This window comes from Lichenostomus cassidix, chromosome 5 (assembly GCF_008360975.1).
Source record: "Lichenostomus cassidix isolate B80296 chromosome 5, HeHo_3.0, whole genome shotgun sequence".
Lineage (NCBI taxonomy): Eukaryota > Metazoa > Chordata > Aves > Passeriformes > Meliphagidae > Lichenostomus > Lichenostomus cassidix.
The window spans coordinates 10,537,155-10,553,830 of record NC_139486.1 but is presented as its reverse complement, the minus strand read 5'-3'; the positions used below and the strand labels follow the sequence as shown (position 1 = coordinate 10,553,830).

The window sequence follows — 16,676 nt, the reverse complement described above, 5'->3', positions numbered from 1 at the left end:
TGAAAGGACTGGAGCATCTCTCTTATGAGGAAAGGCTGGGGGAGCTGGGCCTGTCCAGCCTCGAGAAAAGCTGACTGGGAGGGGACCTCATCAATGAGCATCCAAATATCTAAAGGGGCCGAAAGGATGGAACCAGGATCTTCTCGGGGGCGCCGCGCAATCGGACAAGAGGCAATGGGCAGAAACTGCTGCCCAGGAAGTTCCACCCGAGCAGGAGGAAGAATTTCTTTACTGTGCAGTGACCGTGCACTGGAACAGGTTGCCCAGAGAGGGTGTGGAGTCCCCCTCGCTGGAGACAGCCAAGAGGCCTCCGGGCTGACCGTGCTGGCGCAGGTCTGTCGCACACAGTGTCCCGCTGCTGTCGCGCACACTGTCCCGCTGCTGACACAGTGTCCCGCTGCTGTCGCACACAGTGTCCCGCTGCTGTCTGACACAGTGTCCCGCTGCTGTCTGACACAGTGTCCCGCTGCTGTCGCACACAGTCCCGCTGCTGTCTGACACAGTGTCCCGCTGCTGTCGCGCACAGGGTCCCGCTGCTGTCTGACACAGTGTCCCGCTGCTGTCACGCACAGGGTCCCGCTGCTGTCACACACAGTGTCCCGCTGCTGTCGCACACTGTCCCGCTGCTGTCACACACAGTGTCCCGCTGCTGTCGCACACTGTCCCGCTCCCGTCCCTCACGGCCGGACCCGCCGGGCACTCCGCGCCTCCCGCCCAGGCCCCGCCCCCACCCCAAACCACGCCCCTTTCCCCGCCCCCCGGGCGCGCGGGCCCGGCGCGCGCGCAGTCGCGCGGTAAACAGGCCCCGCCGGCCCCGCCCCCGCGCTCAGGGGCCGCGCGCGCGCCGGCGGCTGCGCAGTGTGGGCACATCCGGGCACTGGGGCAGGATGAGCGCTCCTTTCCAAGATGGCGGCGGAGGGAGGTGGGAAGGAGATGAACGAGATTAAGACCCAGTTCACCACCCGGGAGGGGCTGTACAAGCTGCTGAGCCACTCGGAGTACAGCCGGCCTAACCGCGTGCCCTTCAACTCGCAGGGCTCCAACCCCGTCCGCGTCTCCTTCGTCAACGTCAACGACCAGAGCGGCAACGGGGACCGGCTCTGCTTCAATGTGGGCCGGGAGCTCTACTTCTACATCTACAAGGGGGTCCGCAAGGTACCGGGGCTCCCCCGCCGGGATGGGGCGGGAGCGGCGGGGGCTCGTTGCCGCGGGGTCCGGGGCCGCGGCGGGCGGGGGGCAGAGGCCGAGCCTCGCTGCCTGCTGTCCCTCCCGCGGCTGTGGGGCGGCAGCTCCGCGGCTCCGGCCGAGCTCCCGGGTAACCGGGCAGCGCCTGGGCAGCGGCAGCGCAGGCCTGGCCGGAGGGCGGTGTAAGGACATGGGCGCCGGGTCCGTGCTCGGGCTGCTCCAGATACCGTGTCAGCACGGGAGCTGTGTGTGGGCTCCGTGCGGGGATGCGATCGCTCGGGCCCTCCTTGTCCTGCGGTTGGCTTTCCCTCCCTGCGCCTCCTTCACCTGCTGCTCCAGGTCAGAATTTGCTGGACACACTAATGCTGCTGTGATTATGGTGGTGTCAAATCCCTGCTTCCCGGATCTTTCTGGCTTTGGCTGCGTGGCTAAAGCATTCGCTGCAATTTTAGGCCTTTGTTGTGACTTAGAGGTGTGGGTTGATTTTAGGATTGTTTCTAAATGGGAGCGGTGCAATGAGATGAGTCTTAAATATCAGATAATTAACAGGGAGAAAGTTGCCTTTGCGGGAAGAAAGATTGATTTACTAGAGAGAGACTCCTTACTTGTCATTGGATGCAGGACAGTGCATGCATTTGATCACTGAGGTCACCATATTTATGAAAAAACCCTTGATTTTACGGGATTCAGAGAATAATTCAGAATTTGTCATGCTAGGTGAACGTGTGTCACTCCCAATAGACGTAAACACAGACAGAATGAATGTCGGCTTTCTGTTTTGTTTCAAAAAGTGGGTGTTCGTTATTTTACATGTTTGGGCCTCAGCTGCCATCATGTGAGTACCTTAAAATCTTTCTGTTCTTATCCCACCATTCAACATGGGATGAGGGCACAGAGAGCTAGAGACTCACACAAGGCAGTGCGGGATGCTCGTGGATGAGCAAGGAATTCTGCCTGAGTCTGCTGTGTCCTAAGTGTCCCTAGCATTCCTCCTTTGTGTAAAATGTCAGCACCAGCAGGAGTTTAAAGTCTAAGTGGTTATTTGTTGACTGTGATCCGACAGATCTGATATGTCCCATATAATTAATTATATGGAAAAGTGTGTCTGTGTGTATTTTAGTTTCACCCTTTAATGAATTTTAATAATCTAGTTGTGTTTCAAATAATGCATGCAAGGAGTAGTTAGTATCAAACAGTATTTGCTATTTACAAGCAGTTGCTATCTTTACAAGGTATCCTGAGGAGCAGTATGTCTGAAAATCTATATCCTAAATTATTGCTGTGTTTGTTTTTTCCATGTAAAGTAGCTGCAGAGTTCTCTCACTTAGCTCACAGAACAGGCCTTTATGTAGTTTAGTAATGGTACATGTGATTCTTGCAAGTTCTCTTAGTCATCTCTTGCCACACTTCTGAAAAATAAAAATATAAAGCCTGGAACTTCATTGAAAATAAGGAACAGAATAATTATATCAATATACAAAAATCTCCTTGAGCTGAGTATTTGGATATTTTTTTAGATGCTGAAAGCTACTGGTATGATATACAGTAACTGAGAAATTTGAGTTTGTGAACTCGTGAGCTCTGAGGCATTTATACCTGTTACAGTCTGAAATACTTTTTCTCTGAATAGAGTAAAACATACACATTATTAGGACAGAATTAATCCCAATGACTTTTTACAGCATTAACAATCTAAAATAATACTGTATATTCTATATTTGTGATACATTAGTAAAGCAAACCTAAAGAGAGAGCTGAAATAGATGGACTCACTCTAAGGAAAACGCTTTAAATGAGAATGGGAAGATGATCTGTCTTGAATCTGCAGTACACACTGCTTTGGAATTTAGTTTGAAACTTCACTTGGAAGTAACTGTTTTGTCTGTGTACGAAAGTGAAATGGGAACAGGCTGACAGTCTGTCAACTGATCATGTGAACTTTTCAGAATCAGAAGTTCTATCTTGTGGCTATCATAAAGGGAAGAGACCTATTGTTACCGAAATGGATGGGATGTAATTCTGCCTTAAACTGGGCAAACCACTGCAGTCTGTGTTCCTTCCTGTTCCTGGGGGCAGGATGGGGAAAGGGACTTGATCTGTTCATTCAAGACCAGCCTATTGGTGCTTCTCTACGTAATACAGATGGTGATAACATCAGTTTTAACTGTTAGTTCGTAATTATTTAAGTATCCCTTAAAATTTTTCCTTGATTACTTTAAGATTATAATTTTCATTCTGGTTAAGTCAGGGTATTTAGTTGAATTTAATGAAGCTGGGCTGTGTGAATATATCAGCTAACTATGATTTTGTCTTTTGATTTTTTTCTTTTTCAGTTTTTTTGTAATCTTAAAAAAGATTTTTTTAAGACTTTTTTTAAGACTTCTTTTCTTGGTGGGAAAATGCTATATATTTCCTAAAATGAGTGAAAGAACCACCAGGACTTTATTTTAAGTGACTGTGTCTATTAGGTACTGAGATAATTCTTGCGTCAGTAATCCATTGAGGATCAGTACACATTAAGGAAGAGTAACACTTAAGCCATGGATGACACTTGGAAAAAAAAAAAAGTAATATTGAGTCAAAGATACCACTTGAAATAATATTTCTTGACATCAATAATGCTAATATTTCTTCTTTTAGTTTCCCTTAAATTCTAAATGCATTGTGTCCACTATGTCTGGTTTGTAAGTCACCTTTTTAAGGGAACTGTTGATGTGTGTGTTGTGTTTAGGAGATTTGACTTATATAAAGAAAAATGTTTCCATGTAACCTTCTTCCAAGACACTTGGTGAAGAAGTTAGATCTGGCATCCAGGACAGTGGGCTGGAGATTGAAGTACAAATAGGCAATCATAATGGTTTGATTTGAGACAAGAGTTTTGGACAGTATTTCAAGCTGTCTCTAGAGACTTTTTGAAGCAAAAAGGTATATTCTCCCAACCTTTTTCTTCACCTCTTTAAGAGGGAAGCTGAGTTTTTACTGTTTAATGTTTCCATGTTACTACTAAATTTTACTATTGTCATGAAACACGTTGCCGTGTTTCACGTTTTGTGTGTCACAGAAAGCACATCAATTATGGGACAGTGCATTGTTTTTATAATGAAACTTTGCAGCTCTCTTTGTGTTCATTAAGCAATGCCGACTTCCAGAAAACTACTGTTTTCTGATTTGGATCCACTGAAAAAAAAAAAAAAAAGAAATGGACCTGAAGTTTAGTAAGAAGTTAAACTGTGATGGAATGAGATGTGGTTGCTTTACTTAGGTAAGTGTGTAATTTTTCTTAACTGCACTGAATGTCAGTGGGCTTTCCCTTTCAGTCCTCCTTTACTTTGGCTTTAAGGTTAGATGTGTGCAGTGATCTCTCATTAACCAGAAGGGGTAAATTTTCATGAACTCAACTGATCTAGCGACAGCTGTAAATGATGGATTGGCAGTATAGGATCCTCTTGGCAGTGTGTTCCTATCTCCTTGTCTTTGGCAGTGCTCAACCTCTGGTTGAGCTAGTTCAGCTTGCTAAACCAGCAGCAAAGTACTTGCAGTTTTTCTGGGCAGATTTTCTCTTGGTTTGGTGAGCTGAATGGTGTCATCTTGGGGTGGATTATTAGCGGGTACAGCGACAGCAAGAAAAGGGTTGGAGGGGCACTGACCTCTTCTGTGACCTGGACTGTCTGCTTGGATCCGTGGCCTTATGAGGTCTGTCCTGAATAAAGCCTCTACTTCAGCCTTGAGTCAGTTTTGGAATGATCTGTTCCTGAGGGATTGTTGATTTAATTTTGATTAAGAGAGTTACAGGTGTTAAAGGAAACTTTTTCTGTTATTTTAGGCATTTCCCTCTTCATGGTGTGAGGTTCTTCATGTAATGTAATGATTCAGAAATCGTTCAAATTATGATGCTCTGATGCTCTGGGTGGGTTGCTTTTTCCTACAGCCCCTAATCGGGAGTGAGGGCTGTTACTTGATTTTTGTTTGAGACAGTCTTGAAGTACTTAAATATGGTTTGTGGCTAGCTTTGCAAAATGATTTATTAGTTGATTCATTAGGCTGGAAAAGGAGAGTGTTATATCATCTTCCTTGCCTTAGGAATGACTGACAAGACAAGGCTTTCCAGATTGCTGCTGACATTAGCTATCAAGTCCTTTTCCCTTCCTACTAGGAAGCATTTTCCTTATAGAAGTTGTGTGTGTGATGATGTGTTATTCTCTATATGTTGTAAAAGTTTCTGGGCAAATGAATCTGCAGCTGTCATTGCAATACAAGTACATATTAGCAATAGTGTTACAGGATGTACAGTCTTAATTTTTATGTAATATTTTGGCAAGTTATGAAATTTGAATGTATAGTTTAGCTTATTACTTGAGGGAAAACGTTTTGCATTGTATTTAAATTCTGGCTACCTACTTTTTGGTAATGTGTAGCAGATTTTCTTAATATGAGTTGTTTCATTTTTTGAAATCACCTTTTGCAAGAAGAGGCTTTGTCTTTAGTGTGATGTTCTACTTGCAGCTACCTAAAACAGCAGTCTGTTAATAACTATGGAATATTATAATATGTTGCAGTAGTCTTGGATTAGAAACATACATAGGTGGTAAGCACAGGTTGATGCAGGCATAGAGGGCAGAATTTGTTGACTGTCTTTTTAAGCTCATATTGAGCAGGTGTCTTGGAAATTATATTTGTTCTAGGATGAAAATAATCTCATATCTCAACTTTTATTGAGTGTTGGCATGTTGGTAATCCCTGCTTATCAGTAAAAACACTGATGCTGTATAGGATTCCTTCCTTTGCAGTTCTCAAAGTTACCTTTTTTATGTCTGGCTTGATTTGTTGTGCAGTTGAGGAGTGTTATCCTTGGTGGAGACTTTCATTCTATAGTCTGCTCACCTGGGAACTTGTTGCAACGACAGAATGATAATAGGTGATACTTGTCACTGTACCTAATATATTGGTCTAAGAAGAGCAATGTGTGGCAGTTCTGGGTTGGAAGCTGGGATCTGTGGAGAATACCATCATGTTTTCTCAGGATGTGGTGGGAATGTGAATTTATATTACTGTATACGTAGAGATCACTAAGCTGTGTGAGGCCCCTGAAAGTGATGTACAGTTTAATAGCATATATGAGCTATAAAAATGCTGAAGTTTGTAAGGATCTTGGAAGATACAGTAGCTTTGAAGCAGAGGGAAGTATACCTACATTTTAGTGACCAGTTCTTGAACTTGCAGTAACAAGAATTCCAGAGTTTCCCCTCAATAACTTTTTTTTTGTTGTTAGTTCTTTCTTCTTCCTCCAATATCTGACTGAACTTCTTGTTCAGGATAAAAAAAAACCTGAGAAAGCAAACCAGGCTGAATGCAGTTATTTACTGTGGACGTAGAGAACAGTTAGCTATTGCCTTTGGCTTTTGTATATTTAAAAATTTGTTAATTTGTCCTCTCAGTTTTCCTAAGGTAAATAAATCCATCTCTTTAAACTGTTCCTCTCAGATAATGAGTTCCAAATGTTTCATTGCTCTCTGTTGACTTCTGCTGTCTTGTATTTGTGGTACTTAAACTAGACCCAGTGCTTGCACTGTGACTTCAGTACAAAGCAAGAGAGAATTGTTGCTGTGCCTGTCTTCTAATATTCTTGCTAACATATTGAGTAGTGTTGACATTTTTGAATCCTGCTTATAGTGATGACTCACTTGGATTGTTTCTTATCATATTGCTGGTTTTCTCTATTTTTATACATGCCTTAATTTTTGTTGATATTTATAAATGCCATGTAGCATTTTCATTGAATTTTGTTCTATTAAGATTATTAGAGGCTGGCTTTATTTCCAGTTCTGTGCTGCATAATGCAAAAAATCCTTCCAGTCTTGGTGTTATTCACAAATTTGATGAGTACTCTCATCCAATAATGAGAATCTCTCACAGAACTTGAAAAGCATGTGTTGGATTTGCTGCTGATGTTTCACATTTCTCAGGTGTGTTAGATGTGACTCTGTTTTGTCCCTCTTTAAAAGGGTGTTGTAGACTTCTTTTTTTTTTCAGGGAATCCATTAATTTCTTGAGGAGTTTTCTTCTTCTCTATGTTGTGGATAATAGTTGTTATATTTAGACTGGATTAGCCAGTCTCATGGAGGTATTGTGGCTAGATCAGTAATACTTTACCTCTTGATCTATGGTTGTGGAGGTATTTGAGCACCTCTTGGAAATTTGTTTCAGGTGTTTAATGGATGGATATATTTACCACTTTGAGTTTTGTCATATAGATAGACATTTTGTTTCTTAATTCTAGTTGGGTTGTACTAGTGACTGACAGACATGCCACAAAATACTCCTGTAGACTTTTCTGAAAGGTAGAATTTACTTAGGTAGAATGACACTGCTGAAGGAAGCAGTGAAGAGTTAATGTAGATTACAGATGTGTAGGTAGCTTTCAGTGTTTAACTTTGTTATTAGGCTTATATAGAGCAACTAGGACTGGCTTGAGTAAGAGGAAAAACTAAAAAGCTGCTTTAAAATGACAGTTACACTGTTAAATGTTTCTTGCTCTGGAGGAAGATGAAATATCTATGGTTGACAGAGCTTGCAAGATGATTTTTCTGTAGGAAGTGGTATTCGTCTGTAGTGCTTTTTCTTGTCCTAGTCTGTGTTTCAAGCCCATATCACAACTGCTTGACTTCAGTAAGCTCTCGCACTGTTTGCTGAAGGATTGCTCTCTGAGGTAACACTTCATTTATCTATGACTGCCTGTTTGGCTGGTATGTTTGACAGTGAATGCTTGGCTATGCTGGCCAAACCCCCACATTGGGATGCAGTATTTTGTAGGCAGTGAATTTCTCTGTGTATGTGTGTTTGGTTGGATTGTTTTTGGTTGTGTTGTTGTTTTTTTTTTTTTTTTGCCACAGCAGTTACAATTTTGGAGGTTTTTGTTTTGTATTGAAGTGCTTTTGTGGTAATATTGCACTTACATTAATTCAGTTGGGGAAGTTTGAGTTAGTATAAAGCCAATAATTGTGGCACTTATTCTTTGCAGATTGACAAAATTTTAGTCATAATGCTTCGCAGATGCAAATAGCGGTCATTTGTAACAAACACTTCTGTGCCTGTGGTGAGTTTTATGGGGCAGTTTTGTCAGAATATTTTTAAAAGTGTTGTGCTATGTGCTTAAATTACATGATGTTTGCATTATACATTGGCATCTGGGAGTTTGCAAAACAGTTAAATAATTAACTGTTAATAGTTAAAATGTACGTTGAAGGTGCCTCAAACTCTAATTTAAGGCTGCCTAGACCCACCTCTGAGAGGATTGCCAGCCATAATTGTCTTGTTTGACTTTCTAGAATCAAATTTAATGCCCTAGTTTGAAGTATTATTGTAGTTTTCTGGCTAAAGGGAATCATCTGAAATACTTTCTTTGAAGGACATACACTCAAAGGCCACTTGCTATCCCTAGTTGTCATAACTGAGTCGACACACTTGGACAAATTACAATTTGAAAGTGGTGCCATTTAGTGCAAATAGTGCCTAATATTTCAATTATCTGTCCTCTTAGTAAGCTTAAGAAAAGGAAACAGTGACATTAAATGTGCTATATTTTAAGTAATAATATTTGGTTGTGTCCTTCTGGGAAATAGTATTTTTCCTTCCTTACCTCACCCCACTTTTAGGCCCAAGTGAATATGGAGCCCATTTTTTAGCATCTACATCCCACCCATTTCTTGGCCCTTACAACTTAAAACAAAGCAGCTGCTGTTGCCTTGTTCAGCTCCTGTTGAGCAGCTGTTGGTGCAGTGGATGCAGCCCCTGGTTGTTGTGGGCAGGACCACCAGCTGCTGCAATTGAAACCTTTCCAGTGACAGTGTTGTAACTTGCGTTGGGATTTCTTGTGCATTATTCAGTCCAGCTGTTCATAATGGAATGATCTGTAATAGATACTTTCTGCAAACTGATTTCAGTTTTGGTTTACCAGCTATAATCGGTCTTTCATTTGATGAGTTAATCATAATGTTTGCATGTGGCTGTAATGGTAAAAAAAAATATTTATAGGTTTTTATGATTACTTTTTAACTCCATGTGGGATTGGAAGGTGACTGTATTAAGAAGTTCTTGGTTTAATAGTGTGTAATTTTTGTACAACTAGAGATTGTGAAGTGCTGTGTTAGACAAAATACTAGTCTAAGTAAGAAACTTAGCTTAGGAGTATGCTGATGTAGGGAGAAAACATTGCATGTTATGAGCAAACTTCATTATCTCCAGTTTTTTAGTAATTTTAAAAAAAAAAATTTAGCAGGAATTTTAGATACATTTTTTTCAGGGAAGTGATGGTTTTAATGCTCCCTTTCCACTAAAGAAAGGGGGAGCAATGACAACAGGAGAGACAATGGGTACCATTATACATTGAACTGTGTGTTAAAAATGCACAAGTCTGGTAAAAGAAACTATTTGAACGATGCCTTACGGACACATTAGCCTGCACAGCGCTACAGACACAGGGAGAACTCTGTGAGTCTGAGTAACATAAATGTCTTATTTTCCTAACTTACAAATGTAACCGTAACAAATACAGAATCGTTGTAGTCTCATCCTGTTTGAACTGTGGCAGTTTATTTTTTAGGATTTTTTTTAATAGCTTGTGTAAGACTTCTACAAAGGTTTTTTGCAGGTTTTCTTGATATTTGTGGTGGGTATTGGAGCATGACTGTGATACAAATTTGAAGCTATCATTGAAATGAAGTTTTGGCACAAGTTGTAAAGGATTTTTTTTGTTGTTGTCTTGATTTTTCTGGTTTTCTATTGGTAACTGTCAGTATTATAGAAAAACAATTTTGCAATGATTTGTTTTTCAAGTCATGTTACTAAGATTTAAATTATAGTCTAGATGTTTGGATTTGCATATTTTAGTGGTTTGAATGGCAACTACTACCTCTTAACGTCAACTTAATACTGTATTGTGAAACCATAGATGAAAGCTTAGTGCGCATTTTTCATCAGATTTTTGCCTTTCCTACAGAATAGCAAACTGTTGGATTTATTTTTCAGACTTCTTTTTAAATGAAAGTATTTCTAGAGGTTGCTTTTCTTCAGGCTTTTTAATAAGAGAGTGGGCAGAGACCTTCAATAGTGTCAAGAGGGTCTGTCTTTAAAAAATAATTTGAGGGCAGGAATAGTTGCATGGTTAGGCAATAACACTTTTGAAATTTGATATCATATACTGCTAAATGCAGTAATTCTTAGCTGTTTTGCGGCCCATTTTGCATTATCATTTTGTGTCAGTTCGAATTATTACTTTGCTGTCCATAAATAACTAATTTTTTTAAAGTCTGGCTGTTCAGTGTGATACATTGATCCAGGAGGTTTTTTCCCAAATAAGACTTTCAGAAATACAGGTTGCAGCTTGTAAAAGGAAGATACTTGTGTTGAGTAGAGAATTATTGCTATTTAATAGCATTAGCTATATATCTCAACAGGCGACTTCAAGAAATGTCTTCACTTCAGTGTGAACTTACGCTCCCTCCCCTCTGAAGGTAACTGTCCAGTTACATTCACATCAGTTTAGCACACAGGATGGCCTCTGCTGCCTTCAGCCATGGAACTGTGGTCCCTTTAACAGAGTAACTTGTGTCTCTGTGTCAACTACTGTTTGCTAACTCCTTCTGAGTTTTAAGATGCTGTTCTAGGTGATGTTTCTGACTTAACAGCATTGGCAGGATAGGTTCTGTGCCAATGAAGTGATTGTTCAAGTGTAATTCTTTGTTTCAGCCAAAATACTGCCTCTGTAAATTCACTGGATGGAACTGGGATGGTTAAGTGTAGGCACACGTTAGCACTTCTAAATCAGAAAGATGGGGCAAACAACTGTTCTGAAGAGCTCAAACAAATGCCCAGGTTAAACTGCCTTTAGTGATGTTCAAGGTGATCCATGTTTTTCCTCATTGTTAGAGTGACAAAGCACTTGTTACCGATGAGTTACTGCAGCAGTCCAGTGGCAGCTTGCTCAGCTGCTCTAAGTGCTCCACTCTAACATCTCTGTTCCATGTGAACATCTTGTATTGGCATTGCATGGCCAGATTTTGTGGGGGGCTTCTGTTAGAAGCTGCTGTGAGAAGCCCAGGATGGATGTGCTGCTGGCCAAGGCTGAGCCTATCAGGAATGGCAGTAACACCTCTGTGGTAATATGTTAAAGAGAGAAATGTTATTGTGCAGATGTATTTGAGGCCAGAGAAGAGCCGGGTGAGAATATGTCAGAGGAGCAGCCCTGCAGACACCAAGGCCAGCACAGAAGGAGAGGCAGGAGGTGTTCCAGGTGCCAGAGCTGGGATTCCTGTGCAGCCCATGGTGAAAACTCATGAGACAAGCTGTGCCCCTGCAGCACATGGAGGGCCACAGGGATGCAGAGATCTACCTGCAGCCTGTGGAGGAGACCCACATCGGAGCAGATGGATATCTGAGAGGAGGCTCATGTGAACCTGTGGGAGGCCTGTGCTGGAGGAGGCTCCTGGCAGGTACCTGTGGACCCATGGAGGGAGGAGCCTATGTAGAGCAGGTTCCTGGTAGGACTTGGGACTCATGCTAGAGTAGGCTGTGCCTGAAGGACTCTGGTAGCCGAAGTTCATGGAGGGCTCCATCGTGTGGGAGGGACCCCATGCTGGAGCAGGAGAAGGGCTCCTCTCCCTGAGCAGTGGTAGGAACAATGTGTGATGAACTGACCATAACCCCCAATCCCTGTCTCCCTGTGCCAGTGAGGGGGGAGGAGGTAGAGCTGGGAAGAAGGGAGGGGTGGGAAGAAGATAGTTTTAAGGTTTGTTTTTACTTCTCGTTATCCTGCTCTGATTTTGTTCCTAATAAATTCAGTTGATTTCCCCAAGTTGAGTCTGTTTTGCCCATGACAGTAACAGGTGAGTGATCTCTCCTGGTCCTTATCTCAAGTCATGAACCTTTCACTATATTGTTTACTCCTCTGTCCAGTTGGAGAGGGAGTGATAGAGTGTCTTTGGTGGGTATTGGGATCCAGCCAGGGTCAACCCACTGCACACCTTCTGCAAAAACATGTTGGACTGTCATTGATCTGGTTGATTCAGGCATTGTGGTTTGTTAGTCCTGCACTGATAGAGGCTTTGCATGTACATAAGAGAGAACCAAAGGGGAATATTAGTGAGATCAGGGCTTGGAGAAGCCCAGTCTTAGGCTAGAAGAGGCTTTTGCTGTGTTTTCACTCATTTGGGAACCCTTTCTTCATTTCTATCTCCTCTGGTAAGTAGGTGTCTTGCAGCTGTGCCACTTGCAGTGCAAGTTGATACAAAGTAGAATTTCGGTTTGGGCCGTGGTGACATGAGTGGTGGTTAAAGGTCTGATTATTTTTGACAGCAGAGATCCCTGGCGTGCCTGGTCTCGGCATGCCTATATCAATGGGTAGGATGATTTAGGAGCTGGGCTGCTGTGTTGTGTGTCCTCACACAGTCTCCTGTGAGGACCTTTAGCAAAACGCCTGAGATGTGGGCAGTGACCCCTCAGTGGGCAGCACTGTGTCTGTGAGGTCTCTCGGTGACAATAGACAGTCTGATCACTCCCTCCTACGCTCGAGACAAAAATCAGCCTGAGCAAAGTGACAGTGTTGTGTGACTGTTTGGTATGTGGAATACTTTCAGCCCTTTTGATGGTAATTTTTAAAGAAAATCATTAATAGCTGGCAAAAAGTTGTGGGTATTTTTCCACATAATCTCTGTACCAGTGAAACTGCAAGCACTTATTATTACTTAAAATATTTTAATACTTTGCTTACTTTAAAAGAAATACTCCTTTTGAGGAAGCTAATGCTGAAATTTGGAACATACTGCCTTTTGTTCTAAAAATTCTGAAGGAGGATTCTGCTTTGCAGACTGGGTGATATCCTAGAACTTGTACACATGGAATTACGGAAATCAGAGTTCACTGTGTTTGTGTTCAGGATTTGGTCCTTGATATTTGTTTTCTAGTAGCTGTGCTCCTATGCTTCTTTTGCAACACTTTTCATCTTTTTGGGCTGGCTTGTAAGGAAATATCTTCAGCCCCAGAGGGAAGATGCATTGCAAATTAGCAACTGCAATGCAATAGTTAGAGCAAATACATTGTTTCATTTCTCTGTTAATATATATGACCACAAAAAGCATAAATCAGTGGGCCACATCCTGGTTTTGGAGCACAAGTTATACATTTGCTCAGTATTTTATTTATGTAAGTTCTGTGGGACTGTTCTGGTGCTCTTACCATAAGAGCCAGCTCCATCTTATTTTTAGTACTAAAGTAATTAGGGCTTTGTTCTAGTAATATTTTCTTAACATGCTGCAACATGATGGAATAATGAGCTTGATAAAAACACTGTATGAAAAATGTCCAGCATTCCTGTGCGGATTGCAAAATCCAACAGTAGCCAGAAGAGACATAGTTTGGACTTGCTGGACAGACGTGACAGTGTTACATTTGACTTCAATTGAGCTTTGTAATGAAAAATTATAAATTGATTAGCAATTAACTGCTACAGTGAAGTAAGTTTCTATAGCAACAGGGCAATGCAGGGTACAATTATTCAGACTGCTTTCCTTAGCAGATAATTTTTTCTTCCAAGCACTGAGTTTACACTGTTGGACTAAAACATTGCTTTGTTATAGCAACGGATAATCCTCAGCTTTTGCTGCTCTTGCCTTTTTATTTTTTTTTCCTTCCTAAAGAAATAACTTTTCCTCTTATGAGCTGAAAAGGGAATGGGGGAAACTTTCTGAGACAGATAGCAGTGCAGTAGTCTGGTGGAAACTCAACCTGCAACTGTTTGCCTGTATGTTATTAGTATAATGGATAGAGTTATATTAAATATATTGTTATGCAGTATGAATTTATACTTCTACCTGTTGACAACTGTACATGAAACTGAACGTGCTCTAATTTAATAATAATGGAAATCATATAATAGCTTGCAAATTTCAAGTAAATCAATTTAGATAAGTTGTAATGCTGATTCCCTGAATCAGCCAGACTTTTTGTTCTTTGTGTGTTTCAAGCCTCTGTTTTTTTTGGTTTTTTTTGTTTCAATACTTCCGAATATCTTAAGGAGAGGAATATTCTTCTTTAGGCTTCACTCTTAAAATTGGAAAACATTATGGTTTTGTCAAGGGGCTGCAGGTGTTTGGAGTTTTTTGCCGTGGAGCACACTCACAAAACCAACTTTTAAGTGTTACTATATTTGATCTTTTTAAAGTTTGAGGAAATAAAATTTGAACAACTTCAGTGATGAAGCTACAGCAGTCTTATTTTTTAACAGGACACTTAGTTTTGTGTTAAGAGTTTTAAAGATACCTCAGATGCCTAATCACTTGAAAGAAAAAACAAAAGCAGTTTCTGCTTTTGTCAGTCAGCCTCAATGTTTCCTGTTGATAGGTGTGCATGTATTGCACGAGTGCATTTTTCCTGTATTGTAACAAAACCGTATCAGTGTTTTAGAAAAGAAAAAGTAGGATTCAAAGGCAAAGTGAAAGTAATAGCTTTGAAGGTGTGACCAACTGAGTAGAGCACTGGTCCAGCAGGTCAGGTAACTTTTGTATGTGTGCATGGGGAGGAGGTGAACAACTCAGAGATGACGCTACCATTAAGTCATGCAAAGTTTCCAGTTTGTTTCATGTTTTGGGTGCCATCTAAAAGCAGTCTGCCAGCTCTGATTTAAATAAGCGTGGCTTTAACAGGTATGATTTTTTAAACCAGTTTTGCTTGAAGAGCTGAGCCAATTTAAACAATTTTTCAGTGAAAGTAACTTTACTAAGTAATAAGTATCACAGCTGAGTATACCAACTGAATGAGAACAGCTGCTGAATTGTGCCAGAATGTGTGGTTTTACTTGGAATCCATTTGATATTTACCTACCTATTTTTTTTACTTTAATTTAAACTTTTTTTTTTACTTTTACTTTACTTTGTTTCTTACATCTAGTGCATGTATTCTTATCTCTGCCAAGCTCATGAATCATGCCTCACTCAGCATTAAAAACAGGTGAGAAAGGACTGATAAGTGTAGGCAACAGTGTGACTAGACTGTAGGAGTAGGAGGAAATAAAGAGATCCACTGGAGAATAAGGAACAAGAAGGAGATCAGAAAGGTAACTATTACTTTTTTACTTCAGAGCTATGAATCTCTTATAAGGTACTAAATTGTAACTATTGAGAAATGAATTATAGTTAACTAAGCATAAATATTAAGTGAGCCTTGCAGAACTTAATTATGAAGTTAAGGAAAGAGACAATTGTTACAGTACATTTTCTCAGTTCCTCAGAAGTGAAGAGACTAAAATGTGTGCTTCAGAGCCTTCCAGTCTTTACAGAAGGTGATATGTTCTTTACATAGCTTGTGACAGTCTGTAAGTAGTATTCCAGCATGAACTTAGAGCCTGTGAATATTTGGAATGCTCTGTGCTATTCTGAAATCAGTTGCTTTTTAATTCACTGTATTCCTAACAGTGAATATTTCTGCTAAAAACCTTTTGACTGCCTTTGGCTCAGTGACAGGCAGGTATTTTCTTAAGGCTTATTCTTGATTATATTCAGATACAAAAACCATGCAGGAGTGTTATTCAATACATACCCCGCCACAACAACAACAAAAAATAAACCCTTTCAGTTTTAGCTTTTGAAATTCTGACATTGTACACTTCTGTGTTAGGGGTTTGTTTTGCTGCAAGTAAAACATTGTCTCCCTGTGGTGGGAAAACATTAATGTATAACCTGTGTATATAGACAGCTTTATTTGAAGTTCAGGTGCTCATCCTGTCTAGTGTAACACTTTGGTAGTAAGGGAGACTTGTAACTTACCAAGTTCATGTCCTTGCATGAAGTGGTAAATTCAGATCCATACGATATTTAAAATGTGGGAATTTTAGAACTTGGAAAATCTGTTACAAAATGTTGAGAGAATTAAAAACTTAGTTCTTTATGTCTGAGACAACCATTGGGAAAAGACCTTCAAGCTGAGGTCTTGTAGGATCGGTTTTGGAAATAATTGAATTGGTGACACTGATACAGAGAAGAGTAAGTGCATGGTGCTCATAATAACTTTGAGAGGCATCACTGCTCATAATCAGAGTTACTTTATAAGGAGAAACAAGCTGATATCACAACCGTAGATGAAGTGAAAATTCATTGAAAAAATACATAGGGAATTTTTGCTTCAGCAATAAAATTTTGAAAATATGATAACCAGAGTGTAGTGTTGATTACAAGCTGAGCCAGCTTGTGATACAGCTGTTGAAGGCTGGAGGAGATAAATGCAATTCAAAGATGTATCAAATGAGGCTTACCAGTAGAAATAAAGAATGTCTTTAGTGCCATTGTACTAGGCATTGAGAAGATGGCTTTCATATTGTATGAAATTCTGGTTGCTTGTGTTGAAGGTGATTTTTAACTCCTGCTACTAAAGGAGGATGGTGTCTAATGTAAAACTGGAGAAAAGTGTGTGATTTTAATTTTCTGAGCCAAGCAGTAACTAAATAT

At 40.7% G+C, this 16,676-nt stretch overlaps 1 protein-coding gene across 4 annotated transcripts in view; it reads left to right on the top strand.

Annotated features, from left to right (window-relative positions):
• Positions 1-851: 851 nt before the first annotated feature.
• The window catches only part of WDR20 (WD repeat domain 20), a 45,896-nt gene continuing 30,071 nt past the window's right edge, over positions 852-16,676 (top strand). For all 4 annotated transcript variants that reach the window (XM_085061338.1, XM_085061337.1, XM_085061340.1 and 1 more), the window contains exon 1: positions 852-1,155. In XM_085061338.1, the coding sequence (XP_084917464.1) occupies positions 907-1,155 (249 nt within the window). In that variant the 5' untranslated portion in view covers positions 852-906. The remainder of the gene's footprint in view (positions 1,156-16,676) is intronic.